The sequence below is a fragment of the Anomalospiza imberbis genome, chromosome 27 (genome assembly GCF_031753505.1).
Source record: "Anomalospiza imberbis isolate Cuckoo-Finch-1a 21T00152 chromosome 27, ASM3175350v1, whole genome shotgun sequence".
NCBI lineage: Eukaryota > Metazoa > Chordata > Aves > Passeriformes > Viduidae > Anomalospiza > Anomalospiza imberbis.
The window spans coordinates 2,422,680-2,443,040 of NC_089707.1; the positions used below are offsets into that span (position 1 = coordinate 2,422,680).

General features: G+C 55.4%; 1 protein-coding gene across 9 annotated transcripts in view; it reads right to left on the minus strand.

Moving 5' to 3' along the window:
• Nucleotides 1-438: 438 nt before the first annotated feature.
• The window catches only part of MAST3 (microtubule associated serine/threonine kinase 3), a 30,391-nt gene continuing 10,468 nt past the window's right edge, over nt 439-20,361 (minus strand). For 5 of the 9 annotated variants that reach the window (XM_068174132.1, XM_068174130.1, XM_068174134.1 and 2 more), the window contains 26 exons: nt 16,236-16,324; nt 15,933-16,005; nt 15,732-15,752; nt 14,483-14,561; nt 13,640-13,797; nt 10,504-10,579; nt 9,758-9,967; nt 9,574-9,675; nt 8,917-9,049; nt 8,340-8,407; nt 7,916-8,001; nt 7,572-7,780; nt 7,142-7,280; nt 6,803-6,935; nt 6,527-6,692; nt 6,192-6,293; nt 5,830-5,952; nt 5,414-5,523; nt 5,125-5,270; nt 4,550-4,782; nt 4,238-4,438; nt 3,928-4,154; nt 3,712-3,834; nt 3,445-3,581; nt 3,087-3,271; nt 439-2,979 (listed from right to left, as the gene is read on the minus strand). In XM_068174132.1, coding sequence (XP_068030233.1) covers nt 1,964-2,979; nt 3,087-3,271; nt 3,445-3,581; nt 3,712-3,834; nt 3,928-4,154; nt 4,238-4,438; nt 4,550-4,782; nt 5,125-5,270; nt 5,414-5,523; nt 5,830-5,952; nt 6,192-6,293; nt 6,527-6,692; nt 6,803-6,935; nt 7,142-7,280; nt 7,572-7,780; nt 7,916-8,001; nt 8,340-8,407; nt 8,917-9,049; nt 9,574-9,675; nt 9,758-9,967; nt 10,504-10,579; nt 13,640-13,797; nt 14,483-14,561; nt 15,732-15,752; nt 15,933-16,005; nt 16,236-16,324 — 4,345 coding nt within the window. In that variant the 3' untranslated portion in view covers nt 439-1,963. The remainder of the gene's footprint in view (nt 2,980-3,086; nt 3,272-3,444; nt 3,582-3,711; nt 3,835-3,927; nt 4,155-4,237; nt 4,439-4,549; nt 4,783-5,124; nt 5,271-5,413; nt 5,524-5,829; nt 5,953-6,191; nt 6,294-6,526; nt 6,693-6,802; nt 6,936-7,141; nt 7,281-7,571; nt 7,781-7,915; nt 8,002-8,339; nt 8,408-8,916; nt 9,050-9,573; nt 9,676-9,757; nt 9,968-10,503; nt 10,580-13,639; nt 13,798-14,482; nt 14,562-15,731; nt 15,753-15,932; nt 16,006-16,235; nt 16,325-20,361) is intronic. The other 4 variants (XM_068174131.1, XM_068174138.1, XM_068174139.1 and 1 more) reach the window with 2 other exon arrangements.

A 20,361-nucleotide genomic window follows, 5' to 3' on the forward strand; every position in this document is an offset into this window, starting at 1 on the left:
ACACCGGGATTGCACCGGGAACGGGGCACAGCACCGGGCACGGCCCGGGCACTGGACATGGGGCACTGCACCAGGATTGCACCGGGCATGAGGCACCGGGCACGGCACGGGGACAGAGCATGGGGCATGGATTTGGGAATGGGGCATGGATTTGGGAATGGGGCACACCTGGAGTGGGGCGTGGCACCAAGCATGGGGCACTACCCTGGGCACAGGTGACGGCACCGGGGTGAGGGACACTGCTCCGGGCACCGGCACCGCGCCGAGCACCCGCAGCCGGGACCCGGTACCGGCGCCAGGCTGGGTGCCAGCCACCCCGGTGCCACTGCAGGGCCACCTCCCCTCCCCTCCCACCTGTGCTGGGACCCCTTCACCCCTTGCCACCCCCAGAGCGGGCACTCGCTGCCCTGCGCGCTCCAGTGCCACTGGACACCACACTCAGCGCAAGGGACAATTTTAATCCAACATAAAACTTCCCGAAGGTACGAACAGAGCCGGGCACTGGGCAGGAAGACACAGTCCCCTTGGCTTTTAAGACATTTCTCATCTTAAAAATCCTCTTCCCACCCTATCCACGCCACCGGGGCGCAGCCAAGCCCCCCCGTCCCGTGCCAGTGGGCAGGGGGTGCCCGGTGTCTCCCCAAAACCCCGCTGCCTTTCCAAGACCTTGATACAGAGAGTGGAGGGAGAAGCAAAGGAAACACGGAGCAGCTCTGGTTGCTCGTTTTTGGGGGGTTTAACAGCACCAGATGAACGGGAGAAGCGGGATACGGAGCCTGGCACAAACCACACGTGCACAAAAGAATCCAACACGCAGCCCAAAAATCCACCGGGGGTACGGTGATACCTGATGGCAGCGGGGTTGGCAAACCAGGGATGTCCCCCTGTCACCACCACGGCACCAAACCACGGCGGGGCGGGGAAAGCCAGAACATGCATCAACAAATGGAAACATTTATATCCCAGAAAACGCGGAGAAATGCTGGGTTGAGCTGTCGTTTGTTGGATAAAGAGCAACGAGGGGGGAAAGGATGGGGTAAAATTCCCAAATTAAGTGAAGCAGCACAGGTGCTCACTGGGTTGGGGCGATTAAAAGGAAAAAAAAAAAAGAAAAAAAAAAAAAAAAAGATTAATTGGGATTTTGTAGGTGTGTGTGCACTGACCAACCAACACCATGGGATTTTGTGGGTTTTTTGAAAGAGCAAAAACTGACCCCTAAAAATCCCATTAATATTCCTGTCTGGGCAATATCTCAGTTTTCCCCACCTGGAAGGGCCAATGGAGCCAGGTGGCTAGAAAAACACCAAATAAAATAATTAAACCCTTTTTATATCTCCTATAAGCTTATAAAATGATCTGTATGCTCATCATCTGATGATCCATATGGAAAGGGTATCCCCCCCTCTGCACCCCAGCCTGGAGCACCAGCATTTCGGGGATGTTGCTGTGGATTTGAGGTTTTGTTTTCATTTTAAGTATTAGAATCATGGGGTTCTTAGGAGAGCTGGGGTGTTTCCAGCTAGAATTGAAGTTTAAAACTAGGGAAAAGCAAGTGGGTTAGAAAACAGTGGGCTGGGAGCTGGGAGACGCACGGGAAAGGCTGGGACTCCCAGAGCTGGGTTGGCCCCTGCGACAGTCCTGCACTGGCCGTTTAGCTTATAAAAAGTAATAAATTAATTAAGGAATATTTGCATCGAGTCCTTTCTGTACACAGAGGTTGGGGCCCAGCTGGGGAAACGCCGCTGCCGGAAAAGCTCCTGCGTCTCTATAAAAATATGAGCATCTTTCAGGGAGTACAAAAAGCCTTCCAGGGGGGCGAAGTGCCGGGGCACAGCCGGCCCGGCCAGGGTCCAGAGTGGCTCCGGGGACATTTTTCTCATGGATTTGCCACACAGAACGGGGTGCTGGGGAGGCACTGGGATGCTGCAGGGAGCCTGAACCATCCCTGGTGCCAGCGTGGGGCTCAGGCGTGCTTGGCCCCGCTCCACACGCCCCGGGGAGCCGGGAGATGAGCACCCGTTGGCTCCTGGCCCTGTGCTGGCACTTGCCAGTGGCCGGGTGATCCCTGCCCGCAGTTCCGCTGCTGCTGGGAGCCACGGTCCCGGTGCTCACACCCGTCCCACCACGGCAAGGAGATGCTGCTGTTTGGCTGCTCCGTGCTGCTGATGGGGTAGGAGCCCTGGCATTCCCACTCGGCCACCGCTGGCTCCTGCTCATCGCTCTCCGAGCCCTGCACCGCGATCTGCGGCACCGTGCTGGGCTTCGGCTTCGGCGGCGGCTCCGTGCCGGTCTGGGCAGCCACGCCTTGCCCTTCTTCGCTCTTGCCGCCATCTTCGCTTCCTGCCGCCGTCTCCTGCTCGTCAAAACTCACTTCTTGAACCGCCTCTTGCTTCTTGAAGGAGTCCCGGCGCTCCGACAGGTTCAGGCGCCGCATCACCACCATCTCCTGGTCCCGGTCGTGGCGCTCGGCCAGCCGGGAGCTGGCGGGGTGGTAGCCATGCTCCCCGGGGTACGGCAGCGCGTCGCCCTCCGCGATGGCCTCCCCGTCCAGCGTGGACATCTCCAGCCCCAGCTTGCGGCCGCCGCCGGTTTTCTTCTCGGCCAGGATGGTGACGATCTTCTCGGCCGACTGGACGCGCTTGAGGAGGGGGGAGCGGGGGCAGTCGGCGCTGCGGGGCCGGGAGCTCTGCCGGACGATGGTGGGGGGGGACAGGGTCTTGCCCTGGAAGGAATGGGGGGTTTTGGGGTACCCAGGGAGCGGAGATGGGGAGCGCTGGGGGGAAGGCGGGCGCTGGGCCGAGGAAGGGGTGCAGGCCAGGGGCGAGGGGGGGATGCTGCTGGTGGATTTGCGACGTCCCACTTTGTAGCGCGGCCCACCCAGTTTGGGGGCCAGCCCGTGCAGGGAGCTGGGGCGCACGTGGCCGGCGGGTGACGTTGGGGTGCTGGAGGAGGGAGAGGTGCTCTGAGGGGACACAGCATCTGCCGTACAAAGAGAAAAGGTCACTGTAGGGGTGGAGGGACACGGCCTCCCCATGGGACACGCAGCATCCTGCCCTGCCCCAAGCCAATATCCCCCCTTGGGGTACCTGAGGGCAGGTCGGGAGCGGGGCTGCGGCACGGGGTCGTGGGACCCGGGGACAGGCTGTGCGTGGGGGACTCCGGGAGGCTCTCGCTGGAGGACAGCGAGTGATGGAGACCAGAGGAGAAGCTGCGGCTGGTGTGCAGGACCGACGACTGCTTGGAGATCTTCTTGAAAAGGGATTTTCTCCTGCTGGGGGGGACAGGAGTAACTTTGGCTTCTCCTTGAAGTTGTTAGTCTCGAGTCTGCTGACCTCGTGGCAGCAGGACCAGACCCCACTGGACACCCCGATATGGCAGATCCAGAGCATTCCCCCAGTACCCCACACACTGGGACAAATGCAATTTTAACCCAGTTTTACCTACCTGTCTTGGCCATCCCTTTTCCTGCTCTTTTTACTCCTCCGTGCCATCCTTGTCTTGGAGCTGTTTTTCCTTGCAGGACCGATTTTAATGGAGGTGTTTTCCAGGGCAGTGGTCCGCAGGGCCACTTTATTCCCACTCTGAGGGATGGAAAACAAATCTTTGCAGCACCAGATCCGAGCCAGCTCCTGCCTCAGCTGCCAGTGAAGGCAATGCCAGGGAGCTGCTGAATTGATGTCCCGGGAGAGCAGAGTGGCTCTGGTCACCCACCTTCAGCAGCAGCTCCACGACGTCCCGATGGACCAAACCCAGCACGGACTCTCCGTTCACGTGTGTGATGAGATCTCCTGCCCTCAGCCCGGCCTCCTGCGCAGGGCTCCCCTCCTCCACGCTCTGCAACCCAAACAGAGCGGTTTTATTTGGGTGCCAGCTTCCTCCTGGGGTTTTCCCACTGGGAAAGGCACCACTAGACCCCAGGGCACGTACCCAGACCATGTGGTGGACGGTGTAGACGTCGCTGTCGCCCATGTAGACGCGGATGGCTCGCAGAGTGAAGCCGTACTTCTTCCCCGAGCTGTGGATGATGATGGGTGGCCGCAGGCTGGCGATGGCCAGCGAGGAGTCTCGGCTCGGGGAGGAGTCCCGGGAAGAGGGGTTGGATGAGAGGGAGCGAGGGGAGATGGGGCTCATCAGGGCACTGCCACCGAAGTCATCTGCAAGCAGAAGGAGCCAGCTCAGTCTGGCAAAACCATGTGACAGTGGCCATCCAGCAGGGCAAATCACACAGCGCACAGACCCGAGGTGATGATGAGGGACAGGGCTGAGACGGAGGCAGATTTGGGCACACGGCTGCCCAGGGAGGCTCTCTGCCTGTCCGGCACATCCTTCTGGGTGCTCAGCCGACGGCCCCCGCTCGGCTCCAGGCTCCGGGGAGTCGAGTTCTTGGTGCCGGTGCTGTTGCTCCGCAGGCGGATGCGGTTCAGGCTGACCAGATCGGCTGCACAGAGGGGAGGAGGGAGAGTTTGGGGATGTGGAGAAGCCACCCTGTGCTGTGCAGGACCCTGGCTGTCCCCAGAGAACCCCACACTGGTGCCCACAGCCCACGCACCGGATAACGCCGACTGCTTCACCGCACCGCCAGTCCCCGCGTCCGAGTCTCCCACCACAAACTTGGGTTTCTCTGGCTTGGAGGACGCCACACAAGGGCTCTCGTCCTCCGAGGAGAAGGCAAACTTGGGCATGGTGTCCAGGCTGAGGGTGCTGGGCAGCGCAGTGGGGCTGCGGCTCCGCTCGTGTCGGGAGGTGTACGGCGTGGAGCTGCCAGACGTCCAGGAGCGGAGGCTGCGTGGGAAGAGCAGGAGGACTGAGGACAACCCAAGGTGGGCAAGGCACATGGCACTGAGCCACTGCAGCATCCCCAGGGCACATCCCATTGATCCCTCAGAAATAACACAAACCCTTCAGTGCCATCACAAACCCGTGATGTCAGCACATCAATCCCTGTCCCGGCACAAACCCTCCGTGTTGGCACAAACTCTTGGTCCTGACACAAACCCTCAGTGCTGGCACAAAGTCTTGGTCCTGACACAAACCCTCAGTGTTGGTACAAGCCCTTGGTGCTGGCACAAGCCCTGGGCACTGTCAAGAGCCCACACCAGCAGCGCAGTCCCCCCGGCCACGCACCGGGGCTCAGTGGCCGCTGGCCGGCTCCTGTCCTCATCTCCTGAGTGCCGGTCCCACCGCTCCTCTTTGTCATCGCAGTGACTCCGGTCAGAGGAGGAGAGGCTGAGGGTGGAGTTGACTGCCAGGAATTCTGAGCTGCTGTACACCTGAGAAGGAGAGGAGCCATCAGCAAGGAGCAGAAATTTGGGAATTTGGGTGCTGTGGTGTCAGCCAAGACAGCAATGCTCGGCACAGCCGCACTGTTTGTGGTGCCAAAGCATTTTGGATGCTGCAGGAGGGGCTGGAGCACCTTGCTGAAGCGGTGGGAGCAGGAGGAGAACTGCCCGATCTCCACCGATGATTCCTCATCGTTGGTTTCCTCATCCTCCGAATCCAAGTGACGATACCTCTCGGAGCGAGCTGAAAGCAAGAGCCAGAGGGGGAAGGGATGTCAGCCTGCCTGCAACACCCCACATCCTGCCTGCAGCAGGGCCAGGTGGGACCTACACCCAAAGGGTGACAGCCCAGCCCCAAATCCCAGGGGAGTTTTGGGGAGAAGAAGCAGGTAAGGGTGAGCAGCCTGGAAAGAGGATTGTATCTGTTTTGTGACTTGGGTTGTAAAGCGACCAGCTTCACCCAGCAGACTTTTCTCCCCCACGGGAGCATTCAAAGTGCAGCTGGGATAATGGATTGGCAGAAGTGGAAGAGAGATGGATTTGGCCTCACTGTCAAAGTAGCTGGTGTCATCCTCCGACTCCAGCTGGGGGATGAACTCAGCCTTCTGCCGCAGCAGCCCGTTCCAGTCCAGATGGAGGAAGAAGGAATGGTGCTTCACCTCATGTGCACCTCCTGCCAGGCAGAGAAACCCATGTCAGGAGCATGGGGCAGGATCCAGGATGCTCCCACTCTCACCCCAAACAGCACAGTCTCTCCTCCACACAGCAAACGGCTTTAAAAAGGTGGACAGGAGCCCTGTGCAGCCTTTCTGGGGGAAACCCTATGGCAGGACATGCTTTGGACTCAAAGCCACGCAAATCTGATGGGAATCAAGGTGCCAGGACACCCCCTGAGGGGGCTGCCGTGCGTACCAGTGCCCAAGCGCTCGAGGGGACACTGCCTCAGCAACCGTGTGATCAGGTCCTGGGCATCTGCAGGGAGAGCCTCGTCCCCTTCTGGCCACATAATTTCATCTGCAAGGAAAAAGGAAAAGGGGTTTGGGGTGGCTGAAAGGGTTTGGACACTTCTGGGCAACGGGAAATTCTCCCAGGAGCCTCAGCAGGGGAAGGGCCCTCCCAAAGTGGGAACTCAAAGCTTGAGGAGCCTCCTCACTGTTCTGCGAGGGTGACAGGAAGGAATGAAGGTTCCCACGTGTTAAAGGACGAGCCTTGGCTGCTGGCAACACAAACTTTCCCCTGACACTCACCACTGATGACCTGCCCGAAGAGCTCCTCGGGGGTGTCTCCAAAGAAGGGGACGCAGCCCACCAGGAACTCATAGAGGATGATGCCCATGGCCCACCAGTCCACGGGCTTCCCGTAGCCCTGGATGAGGATGACTTCGGGGGCAATGTACTCCGGAGTGCCACACACCTGTGTGGGAAGCAGGGGCTGACACCTCTGCAGTGACCTTTGCAACAAATCCTGAGGTCATCTGGGACCCCATTGATGGCAGGTCAGCCATGTGGAGCAGGACCTCGTACCTGCTTGTCCATGAACTCCCGTGTGTCCTTCTCCATGTGCCCTTCGTAGAGGTTCGTGGTCATGTTCATCAGGCCAATCTTTGACAGACCAAAGTCTGTCAGCTTTATGTGGCCCATGGAGGTGATGAGCAAGCTGCAAGAGAAGACAGACACCCCACATTGCTGCTGTTTGCTTCTGGGGAGACCTGAGATGGACCAGCCACACCCCAGGGCCTCTGGTCCTGATGCAACAGCAGAAAACCAGTCTCTAGGGAACAAAACCCATTCTGCCCTTCCCTCTTGGCTTTCCCTTCCCCATTCAAAGCCCCACCCTTGCTCAGACCTGACCCACATCCTCACTTGTCAGGTTTGAGGTCCCGGTGGACGATGCCGTAGTTGTGGAGATACTCCAGTGCAAGAACAGTCTCAGCAAAGTACATCTTGGCCATGTCGACGGGCAGCGGGCCCATGTTCTTCAGCAAGGTGGCACAGTCCCCCCCTGTGGGAACACGGGGGGCTCAGGGAAGGCAGCGAGGTGAGCAGGATCAGCAGACTCCCAGCCAGCCCCTCTGAGCAGCTGATCCCCAGGCATGGGGCACAAACACTCTCCAAGGTGACCATGGCCACCACCTTCATCAAGGAGATCAGGATCACAAAATCATCTCCTTGTGCTTCCCTCTGCTCCCTGGAGCAAAGCAGGCCGGGAGATGTCCAGGTGGTGTCCTTGATGCTCAGACTTTGATATCCTCCCCTCCTCCCTGCACCGTCCAGCCCTGAGTCCTGCTCTCACCTTCCACGTACTCCATGACCATGCAGAGGTGTCGCTTGGTCTCGAAGGAGCAGAACATGCTGACCACGAAGGGGTTCTCGGCGAAGGTGAGGATGTCCCTCTCCACAAACACCTGCTGGATCTGGTTCCTCAGGATAAGGTTCTGCTTGTTGATTTTCTTCAGGGCGAAGCGCTGCCGCGTCTCCCTGTGCCTTACCAGGTACACGGCCCTGGAGGAATGGCTGGATCTCAACACAGGTCCTCCAGCCACCAGCACTGACCACCCCACACCGTGGGGCATGGACAAAGAAGGGCTTTGGAGTCGTTTACAGATGGAGACAACTGATAGGAACTCCCCAACTCACCCGTAAGCCCCGTTGCTGATCAGCTTGATGGTCTCGAAGTCCCCCTCGCAGGGCTTCCTCCGCGGGACAGGGACTGAAGGCTGGCTCTGAGAAAGACACAGGCTTTTAATGTAGGCAGGAATTCACCCAGCACCATCATGTACCACCTCCAAAAGCTTCTTTCTGCCAGAGCCCCTTCCAGTCACAAATCCCAAACCAGAAGCCCGAGATGCTCTGCAGATCAAGAGCCCACTCTGAGCTCTGTCCACTCAAGAAGCCAGATGAGGGCCTGTGAGATCTTCCCCTTGAATACATCAATCATCCCTGGGGACAATCCAAAATGAACAGCTCCCAGTCTAGGACAGCTGCAAGGAGCTCTGGTGAGGGGTGAGGTGGGAGGAGGCTGGAGGCAGCAGGTGGGACATGCAGGTGGGACCACACTCACCTCACAGGTGTCATCATTCTCTGGTGTGATGGTGTTCCCGCTGTCGAAGTGATCCAGCTGCCCCATTTCTGCAGATGACAGGGTTGGTTTTCACTTTCCTCATGCTCAACACCTACCAAAATCACCCCCTGCCCAACCACTCTCCCCCCAAACTCAGAGACCCCGTGGGGATTTAGCCACATGCTTTGCTCGAGCTATTGTATGGAGAAATTCAGGTCATGACGTTAAGAGGTTCAACACAAGGTTAAACATTTATATAATTCTTTTTTTTTTTTTTATAGTCAGTCCTGCGTTCTCCAGGGATTATGATTTCCCCCCCAGGGCCATGGATTAAGTGTTTTTGAGCTTAATCTGCTTTGCTGAACATGTTGGAAGCAATAATAAGGGACATGGGGCTGGCCAGAAGGCCTTGGCCATTGTCCTGGTCCTGCTGTGACCTCCCCACCATGACACCAGCTCAGCCCTATAGGTCTCCCTGGCACCTCCCAGTGCTCAGTCGTGATCACTCCCAGTGGCCAAACTGGGAGTCCACATCCTGCTGCAGACCTCAGAGCCCCCAGCCCAAGTGCTTCCCTACCCTCCAGTGGGTCCTTGACGAGCCCCAGTTGGCTGATGATGTATCGGGGAATATCGGTCTTTATTCCCTGGCCAACTTTGGCGTGTCCTTCTGCAGCTTCCAGGAGATGGTAAAACTCCTCTGGGTCGAACTCCTGCATGGGGAAAACCAAGCACAGTTGAGGAGAGAGATTTTGCAAAGTTAAACTTTTCCTCTAAGCCTTGCAGGTGACACCTGTAATTGGGGACAGGTCCTGGATGCATCGTTCCTTCAGCATTCCCCAGGTCAAGGGTGATGGAAAAAAAAAAAAAACAAACATGTAGCTCTGTGAGTTGGCCTTGGAAGGAAAACTAAGGGAGATGAAAATTTCATCAGGAGCCACAGCACAAGGTCACTGCTTTAGAAATTCAGCAAATCAACCAAAAAAAAAAAAACCCAAAAAAAAAAACCACCAAAAAAAATCCTGAAAACCACAGAGTCACAGAATGGTTTGGGCTGGAAGGGAACTTAAATATCATCTCATTCCAACCCCCTGCCATGGGCAGGGACACCTTCCACCATCCCAAGTTGCTCCAAGCCCCACCCAACCTGGCCTTGGACACTTCCAGGGATCCAGGTTGTCCTAGAGGCTTTGCCTCCTCTCTGGGCTGGCACAAGACAGGAGCTTCCATGTCTTACCAGGCACTCCAGAAGTCGGGCAGGCCGGGAGATGATGATCAGCAGCTTCCTCACCAACTGGTCAATGAACTTCACTTCCTCGCTCTCGGAACGCTCCTGAGCCTGTTGGGAATGGAGATAGAAGCCAGGTGTCTCTTGGTGGTCTCACGAGGTGGCACCAGGCAGGGAACTGCCCTGTACTCACGTCTCGGAGCATCTTCTCCAGTTTCTCCTGCAGCTCCATGAAGTAGCGGGAGGTGATGAGAGCTCCCTGGGACTTGGCCAGGCAGTCTCGGGCCAGCTCGATGATCTGGTGGTGGATGAAGCCCAGCACCCCATCAGCCAGGGGCAGGGTGCTGCTCGGGGAGAAGTTTGTGATGGTGTCCTGCAGGCGCTCCTCCATCTGGGCTGTGGCCTGCAAGGCAGAGTGGATGGTGATGGCCAGGAACACACGTCCCCATGCCATGGGTTTGGCCAGCCAGGATCTCATCCTACCTCCTGGACTGCGTTTGGCCAGCCGGGATCTCACCCTACCACCTCCTGCACTGGGTTTTATCAGTCAGGATCTCATCCTACCACCTCCTGCATTTGATTTGACCATCCAGGATCTCATCCTACCTCCTGCACTGGGTTTGGCCACCCAGAATCTCATCCCACCACCTCCTGCAGCTCAAATATCCACATACACATCAAGGCCCCACCTGGGAACCAGCTTCCAACAGACTGCAAAAGCTCCACCAAAGTCCCCAGAGACCTCTGCCTGCTTGTGTGACGGGGCACTTGTGTGGATAATAAACCACAGGTTTGTTATTTTTCCAGCGTCCCCAACACCCCCCATGATCTACCCATGCATTCCATACTCCCACAGGGAGGAGGGGTTGTTCTGGAGAAGGTGCTGCCAGGATGCCATGGAGGCACCAACACGCTCATCCCCCAAGTGCTGGCTGTTACCTTGGGGAACCTCTCCTTGTAGACATGGTTCATCATCACCACCTCATTATCAAACGTTCCGCTCGTCCGTCCAGGGCTGCAGAGGGAGGAGAACGGTGGCATTACGAGGTTCAAGTCATTCACATCTATGCAAATAGTCACTACCCCTGGAGAGCAGTCTGATCCCTCCTCCTAACTCCTGGTTCCAAGTGGTTAAAACTCATCCAAGTGGAGCCACCAGCCTTGGTGGCAGCCTCTCCCAGCAGCATCCCAGACACTGGAGGTCCCTGGGGTGCAGTCTAGGGAAGCTTAACCCAGGTCCCCAAACACAAGACACTTGATAATCCAGAACTGAGAGGTTCTGGATGTTCCATCATCCACTCAGCTTTGAAGAATGAGCTCATCTTTCCCTTCCTCCGGATCCCACAATTTCTTGTCATTGTTGCCATTTTTGCAGCTCACCAGCAGACAAAAACCCCAACCAAACCTCGTGGTGGACACAGCAACCTTCATTAAACACGGTTTTCTTCCTTCCCTCACCCAACACTACCCCTCCCAGGGCTCTGCCTGGTGATCCCGTTATGCAAAGCAAGTCACAGGAGCAGCCAGCAACTCATCAGCCACTATAAAATAATAAATGTGGTGATTAAAACCAGTCCCAGCCTTGCCCCAGCCTTTGCTGTGCCAACTGCAGAACTGGCATCTCCTCGGTGAAAATCTCACCAGCTACAAACACCATTCAGATAATTAATCTGATTTTAATTAAATTTCGGCCGGCAACATGCAGGGCTGCAGCTCTGTCTCTGGTGGCAAAGAGAGTCAGGAGGTTTTTCAGATGGAAAAAAGGATTTAACCAAAACATTCCCTGTAAAAAGCACAAGCCTCTGGTGCTGGGCAATGTGGGTGGCTCACTGCACAGGGTGTGGTGTTGGAGCAGCAAGGGGGAGCTCAGCAGGTACAGCTGAGGGTCAGCTCACACAGTGCTGTGGCCACTGGCTCAATGCCTTCTCCAGATTTTCCTCTCTCCAGCCCACAAATGTCCATTCACCTGCACTCCTTGTGTTTTGGTGTTTTTTTCTTTGTTTTTGTTTTTGTTTTTTGTTTTTTGGTTTTTTTTTTTTGTAGAGGCAAAGGCCAGTCCCAGCAAGCAAAGCAAAGGTGATGTTTTCTGATCCAAGCCCAGAAATGGGATTATATTTTTTAACAGCAGGTAAGTCATACAAGGATGGCCACTGCTTGGGCTTCTGCTTGGTGACCCCTTCTTTGCCACCAAAATCATTCAGACAACTGAGCAAGAGGCTGCAAACCGACTACTGTGGAACAAGTCCCAGTTTCTCCAGCTTCAGCTCTAGGACACAGCTATTGCCTGCTGCCAGGCAGGAGAGCAATGCCACATCCCAACAGCTGAGAAGATGCTGAGAACCAGACCACGGAGCTTAGGACCACAGAATCATGGAATACTTTGGGACACCTTCCACCAGGCCAGGTCACTCAGAGCCCCATCCACCCTGACCTTGAATACTTCCAGGGATGAGGCACCTACAACCTCAAGCCAACGTTTCTCCACTTCCCTGCAAGGGGAAAACCCAAATCAGGCTTTGGGATATGGGAGAAGTAAATCCTGTGAGAGGAGGGGGTCTCTGAGAAACCACATGGGGTCCCCTGTCCTACGTTCTTCAAGGTCTAGAACAGGATCCTCCTCACCACATGGAGGACATGAAAAAGGTCTCCACTTCCTGGGTAAATTACAAGGTCTTTATGGAATATCAGGGTGTACTTTTAATCCAGACTGGAAAAAAAAAAGAGGACACAGTCTCAAGCTATGTCAGGGAAGGTACAGGTTGGATATTAGGAAAAAAATTTTCACCAAAAGAATAATAAAGTACTGGGATTGTCTTCCCAGGGAGGTGGTGGAATCACCATCTCTGGATGTGTTTAAAAAAAGACTGGACATGGCACTTGGTGCTGTAGTCTAGTTGAGGTGTTAGGGCATGGGTTGGACTTGATGATCTTAGAGGTCTCTTCCAACCTCATTATTCTGTGATTCTGTGAAAGTACCTAATATAAGGAAACTAAAAAGGAGAACCTTAAAAGTCCTCGAGGAGATTCCCTCTAGAAATTGGAAATATTTTACTCCAGCCAAATTTTGACCCAAGAGCATTTCCTATTTTCCTAAGGAAACAGAGATTAAGCCAAAATACCCAGGGAATGAAAAAAGACACCAGGATCTAGTTAAACTGTATCTAGAACAAGTGTATGATACTGGCATCCTGTACAGACATGAATCTAAACATATCATTTCATACAAAGGTTATAGCAGGACCAGGACCCCCCAGGAACAGCTGGTGAGAGGGCAGAGGATGCCCTGGATGTGCCAGCACCCAGTGTATTTGTCTTAGGTTGGAAATGGGGGTGTGTATTCTATCCCCATCTGTTAGGGGTGGGGGGCAGTTAACTTCTGTTCATTGGGCTGTTTTCTTTATCTCTCCCACAGCCAATCCTCCCTCCAGGAGATCTCTTCTGTTCATGGGCCATTAATTATTAACTATTAATTATCTTCTGTTCATGGCCAGTGAGTGTCCCTACATGGTTGATAAAGTTCCATCATCCCATGGGGAGATGCTCTGCCCAGGGGAGGAGCCAAGCATTCCTACCTGGATACAATCTGACCTTGGAACACCACAGCAGCCTTTGCCCACTGCATTCCCAGAGGAGCAGCTTTCTTCCCCACTGCATTCCCAGAGGAAGCCCAGGCCCATCTCCAGCAGCCCTGGAGCTTCAGAGGAAAACTCCCCCCTTGTGCAGGATCCCTGCTCCAGCAGAAGCACAGCTGGCACTGCAGGAGGGCTGAGCCACCACGGGATGGGACTGCTGCCACCACCCTGACCCACAGGGGGTCAGGTCTATTCTGACTCTGTCAGTGGTTTGGGGTTTTTTTTGTTTGTTTGTACTATTGCATTTGCATTTTCAGTTTTCCTATTAAAGAATTGTTATTCCTATTCCCATATCTTTGCCTGAGAGCCTTTTAATTTCAAAATTATAATAACTCAGAAGGAGAGGGTTTACATTTTCCATTTCAGGGGAGGCTCCTGCCTTCCTTAGGCAGACACCTGTCTTCCCAAACCAAGACAGTACTGTCCTGGGAGCTCCTTCCCACCTGAGGCTCCTGGATCGGGGGCGCAGGCAGGGCGAGTGCCTGCCCTCCTCGTCCGTGACGCTCTCCGTACTGCGGAAATGCTTAGAAAGGAAATGCAGCTCGTCGGGGGTGGGCTGGTACGGCAGCTGGTGCAGGCGCTCCTGGGAGGATGAAGATGACTGGGAACAGAGAGAGGGAGGAAGGAGATCAGTGATGGGGCCGTGCTTCCCGGCAGTGAGCAAGCCCGTGAGGGAAATATCCCTTGGAGACTCTTAGGAGGCTGGAAACACTGGCAGGCAGCATGGGGTGGGCTTGGGAGTGTGAAACGTGGAGAGGAGCAGTCTGGAGAGGTCTGCACTGCTCACTGCCAGCCCAAAATCCCCCATTCTCCCACTCAGTTCAGCTCCACTGAGCCTCATCCCTTGTAACTCCAGCATCCCAGGCAGCTCAGTCCTGTCACACCCAGGGATGCTGTAACTCCCAGAGTTCCGTAACTCCCACGATGCTCTGATGTCCTGGGATGCTGTAACCTAGGGATGCTGTAACCCCAGGGATGCTCTGATGCCCAGGGATGCTATAACCCCAGGAACACTGTAACCCTAGGACACAGTAACTCCCGGAGATGCTGTAACCCCAGGGATGAAGTTAACCCAGAGATGCTGAAATGGGACACTGCAACCCCCAGGCGTGCTGCAAGCCCCCAGCCAAGCCTTTTGACTTACTTAAAAGCTCATTTGGGAAGCAGGATGAAGCTAAAGCACATGGTCCTTTAGAACCCAGCACCATGGGGCTTGGGAGGCATTTCACCAAAAATCAGGGATTTTAGGATGTTATCATCTGCTACCATGAGAAAGCAAATGTTACCGAGACCGTGGAGCTGGGGGTGTTGGTCCCATAGCCAGAGGAGGGTAACGAAGCCAGTGACCACCTTCTGCCATCAGCCCTGCCAGTGCAAACATGGCAATCACGTACAGGGGAAAAAACCCAACATCTAAATGCAAATCAACAACATCAGAGCCAAAAGCTGGGGAACAGGACACAGGCATGGCTTGGGGAATAAAGCCCTGAAACCTCTTTTCAGAATGGACTGAAATGGGGTTTGAATAAGGTGGGTGGGGGCCTGTTGCAGGGGCAGTGGCAGGCAGCAAGGTCACTGCAAAGGGACAGAGCTGGGGATCCACTGAATCCATTTCAGATCGGGAAAAAAAAAAAAAAAAAAAAAAAAAGCCTGTGAGAGTCTGATTTTTAATTAGAGCAAAATTCAGCCTGCTGGGAGTTTTCTTGGTGAGAAACTGGGATTCCCAAAGATTCATCCTGAGACAGCAGGCGCCGGGGAGCAGAGCCTGGCCATAAACAGGAAGGGAACTGCTCATACGCAGGCGAATGCTTCCTCTTGGAGATGTTTCCAAGGGATGGGGACACAGCCAGGTCAAGATGAGGCCCTTCACCTCCCACTGCCATTTCCCATGTGGGATCAAGGACAGCAGGAGCTGGCAGGGTGCCACATCCAGCTCCAGCACTCACAAACTCCTGACCCCACAGCCTGGCTGTTCCCTCTGTTACAAGTGTGCAAACCACCCGAGAGCCTCGGGCTTGTTTCCACGCGACGATCGATGGCTTGAAATCAGCCACCCGCCCTCCATGGGTGCAATTAATTAATTAGTTAAACAGAGTTTGCTGGCTGCATCTGGGGTGGCGTGGGCTGGGGACGGAATGCAGCAGGATCTGCCTCTGTGGGGACCCGGATGAACATCCATCCCCGGACTTCTGAAAATCCATCAGGAGTTTGAGATGGGGCTGAACACACTGCCAGGGGTGGTGTGATGGGAACAGAGATATTTCTGCTCCCAGAGCTGCAGGGAGCCCAGTCCTGGTGCAAAATTTCCCATGCAGGGATGCAAACAGAGAATCACAGAGTCCCAGATGGGCTTGCATTGGAAAGGACCTCAAAGACCCAGTCCCACTCCCTGCCGTGTGCAGAAACACCTTCCACTTGACCAGATTGCTCCAAGTCCTGTCCAGCTTGGCCCTGAACACTTAGAAAAGAAGGTCCCTGAGGATGTGGAGCAGACACCTCCCCAAAATGCAGCCCTTGCCCATCCCTGGTACTTGCCTGTCAGTCCGAGGAGCATGGCTGGGGTACGGGAGGAACCAGTCATAGCAGAGGAAACACCACCAGGCCAGAAACCAGGCAGAAGAAGAGCAAAAATAAAAGCAAAAGAAGTCACTTGAGATCAACAGAACAGTTCCCTGGTGGGGGAATGATCTTTACAAGTGAATATTTACTGCTCTGGGACTGGGGTTGGGAGCTCACCTGCGAGCAAAGGGGAAGTTGATGGAGGTGCTGGCAGAGAAGTTCCGTGGGCTGTCCAAGGGACTGCTCCCAGCTGCAGAGAGAAAGGGGGAAAATTCATCCCAAAACCCACCCCAGCACAATGTCCAAAGTGCTTCGGGCTGCTCCCTCAGGGGAAAGTCTTTAAGGCACTTCCCAACCTATTTCCCCCCTGGAAAAGGCACCTGGAGCCAGTCCACTGCTGCTAACAAGGTGCTGAAGCCCTACAAAATATTTGGGTGATTTTGGGAGATGCTGAACCCATCCACTGGGATAATCCCTTACCTGTTGGCACGGAGAGCGGGGAGAGAGGCCGTGAGAGGGTTGGAGAGGGGGTGCCCACCACTAAACTCTTCCTATTGCTGCTTCGGCAACTGGGGAAGAAAGAGAGGCAATTAATTTAGGGAATCCATGACAGCCAGAGCTGGATGGGCTCAGTCACATAAATATCTGCTTGCACGTGAATTCCTGTGCCAGGGAACACAGCGGCTGTCACCCCACTGATTACAGATCTCCTGCCACAGGGAAGATCCATCCCCAGGCCCAACGCTGCTGGAGACGGGCAGACAGGGTTATTTTTAACAAAGAACTGTCCCGACAAGGTCCCACTTCTGGTTTTGGCTCACTGGGGAGGGCAGGGGCAGGAGGTCCCTTGGGCAACAGCCCCAGGCAGGAATAGAAAAAGGGATGTAAAAGGAGGAAGCAGTGGAAATGCCAAGCAGCCACAACCTGACCTGCTCCAGTGCATGGAAAATGCCCCCAGTTCCTATAAATCTCCCTGCCCTTGGTGGTCCCCATGTCACAGCAGAGAGGACAGTCCCAACCCCCTGAGGCTGCAGTGTCATCAGGAATTTGTGGGAATTTTACCCCAGCTGGGCTGTGCTCTGTCTGGCAGCAGGAGGGAGTCATGTGCACCAGCACCCTGACACCCCAAAACTCCCCAAAAATCCCATCCTGGTACCACAGCCCAGCATCCCACAGAACATCTCTGCAAGGCCACATCCACAAGCACAGGGTCTTCACATCCCCATCTCCATTCCCACCCTCCCAGCTCACAAGCTTTCAATCTTCACAGGAATTTTAGTTTTCCTTTCAGCCCTGAGTCCAAGGCTGCCTTGCAGGAGTGGCTCAGCCTCAAAAATTCCCACTGCTGCTCCCCACTCTTGTCGTACCCCACTGCCACATTTCAGCCCCGTTTAAAACACTGTGGGCTCATGTAAGTTCCTCTTCACTCTGCCAAGAGGAAACTGCAAATATCCACGGCGGAGAGCAGAAGCTCAAGCATGAGGACGACCCTCCCCTTCCCCTATTTCCGCTTCCTCAGGCTGCAGATTCCGCAAAGACACCGAGTTTCCTCACCGAGCTGGGAACAGGAACCCACACAGATGCTACTAATTAAAGGACAGCTTTTAACATCACACCACGGCCACGAACACCCACAGCACTGAGGGGGTGAGCTGGAAGCAAAGGGATTCTCCACAGATCCCAAAAACAGAAGGGAGTGGCAGATGTGGCATCCAGGGTGTAAAGGACAGTGATTCACAACAGGTGGCTCCAGGTGGGTGTACAAGAGACTGATGAACAGCCAAGGAGTGGTCAGAGCTCCACACACGTGTATGGAGCTCCAGACACATGGACAGAGCGCCACACATGGACAGAGCTGCACACACATGGACAGGGCTCCACACACACATGGACAGAGCTGCACACACATGGACAGAGCTCCACACATGGACAGAGCTCCACACACATGGACAGAGCTCCACAAACGTGTATGGAGCTCCAGACACATGGACAGAGCTCCACACATGGACAGAGCTCCACACACATGGACAGAGCTGCACACACATGGGCAGAGCTCCACACATGGACAGAGCTCCACACACACATGGACAGAGCTCCACACACACATGGACAGAGCTCCACACATGGACAGAGCTCCACACACATGGACAGAGCTCCACACATGGACAGAGCTCCACACATGGACAGAGCTGCACACACACATGGACAGAGCTCCACACATGGACAGAGCTCCATGCACACATGGACAGAGCTCCACACACACATGGACAGAGCTCCACACATGGACAGAGCTCCACACACACATGGACAGAGCTCCACACACATGGACAGAGCTCCACATCCATGGACAGAGCTGCACACACATGGACAGAGCTCCACACATGGACAGAGCTCCACACACATGGACAGAGCTCCACATCCATGGACAGAGCTCCACACACACATGGACAGAGCTCCACACATGGACAGAGCTCCACATCCATGGACAGAGCTCCACACACACATGGACAGAGCTCCACATCCATAGACAGAGCTCCACACACATGGACAGAGCTCCACACATGGACAGAGCTGCACACACATGGACAGAGCTCCACACACATGGACAGAGCTCCACACATGGACAGAGCTCCACACATGGACAGAGCTGCACACACACATGGACAGAGCTCCACACACACATGGACAGAGCTCCACACATGGACAGAGCTGCACACACACATGGACAGAGCTCCACATCCATAGACAGAGCTCCACACACATGGACAGAGCTCCATATGCCATGGACAGAGCTCCACACACACATGGACAGAGCTCCACACATGGACAGAGCTCCACACACACATGGACAGAGCTCCACACACACATGGACAGAGCTCCACACACACATGGACAGAGCTCCACACATGGACAGAGCTGCACACATGGACAGAGCTGCACACATGGACAGAGCTCCACACACACATGGACAGAACTCCACACACACATGGACAGAGCTCCACACATGGACAGAGCTCCACACACACATGGTCAGAGCTGCACACACACATGGACAGAGCTGCACACACACATGGACAGAGCTCCACACATGGACAGAGCTCCACACATGGACAGAGCTGCACACACACATGGACAGAGCTGCACACATGGACAGAGCTCCACACATGGACAGAGCTGCACACACACATGGACAGAGCTCCACACATGGACAGAGCTGCACACATGGACAGAGCTGCACACACACATGGACAGAGCTGCACACATGGACAGAGCTCCACACATGGACAGAGCTCCACACACATGGACAGAGCTCCACACACACATGGGCAGAGCTCCACACACATGGACAGAGCTCCATGCACACATGGACAGAGCTCCACACATGGACAGAGCTCCACACATGGACAGAGCTGCACACACATGGACAGAGCTGCACACACACATGGACAGAGCTCCACACATGGACAGAGCTGCACATCCACGGACAGAGCTGCACACCTGACATTTAGCATCCCTCACCTCCCTCTGGCATCTCTCTCCTGCTCTGGTTTTAGTGGAGCTAAAGCCAGGAGCCCCAAGTCTTTTGAAGGTCTCAGCCACCAGGGAAGCTGCTTGGGGCCCCCCAAACCCCTCCTCTGCACCTCCCTGCACCCTGGCTGAGGGGTGTCTGGGTGTCCCCCAGGACACACATCCTGTGACTGCTCTGAGCTCACCTGGAGCTGCAGCGACCCTGGAGGGCTCAGAGGTTCCCTCTCAGCACCTGGGCTGAGCTGAGATGTTGGGGGGAGACATCTTCCCCTCCCTATTTGCCCTTCCTGGAATCACAGAATCCCAGAATGGTTGGGGTTGGGAGGGAACTTTAAGACCATCTCAGCCCACCCCTGCCATGGGCAGGGACATCTTCCACTGTCCCAGGCTGCTCCAAGCCCTGTCCAGCCTGGCCTTGGGCACTGCCAGGGATCCAGGGTCAGCCCCAGCTGCTCTGGGCACCCTGTGCCAGGGCCTCACTGCCCTCACAGGGAACAATTCCTTCCTAACATCACATCTAACCCTTTTCTGCCTCCGGTGTTTGATTTTGTCACTTAAACCCAGGCTTGAATCCCAAGCAGAGCTGCAAACTCACAGCCAAAACCCACAAGCCTCGGTTGCTGCCGGCCCCGTGTGCCGGATGGGAAACTGAGGCAGTGTGAGCAGCCCTGCCCTGGCACCGCAGTGGCACACAAAGAGGTTTAGGAACCAGGAGCGCTGCAAAGAGCTGCCAGCTCTGACATTGCTTCTCTGCTAGCCCTGCCACAGGGACCGCGTCTGTGTCCTGCAGAGGGGACAGCCCGGGGACGAGGGGATCACCTCTCCTCCCTCGCTTTCATTTTGGGAGTGAAAACAAACCTTTAGTGAAGCAAGTTCCAGTAATGGTGACACAGAGCGAGGCCGACGTTTCCTGTTTCCGCGCGCTCCACCCTCGGCTCCCACAACCATCCTGCACCACTGTAACCCCCCTGCCCTGACACATCATCTCCAGCTGCTTCCCATCCTTCCCACACGGAAACCTCGGGCTAGAAACCAGCCCCAGGGCACAGACGAGCTGCCAAGCTCCGATGGCAGGCGC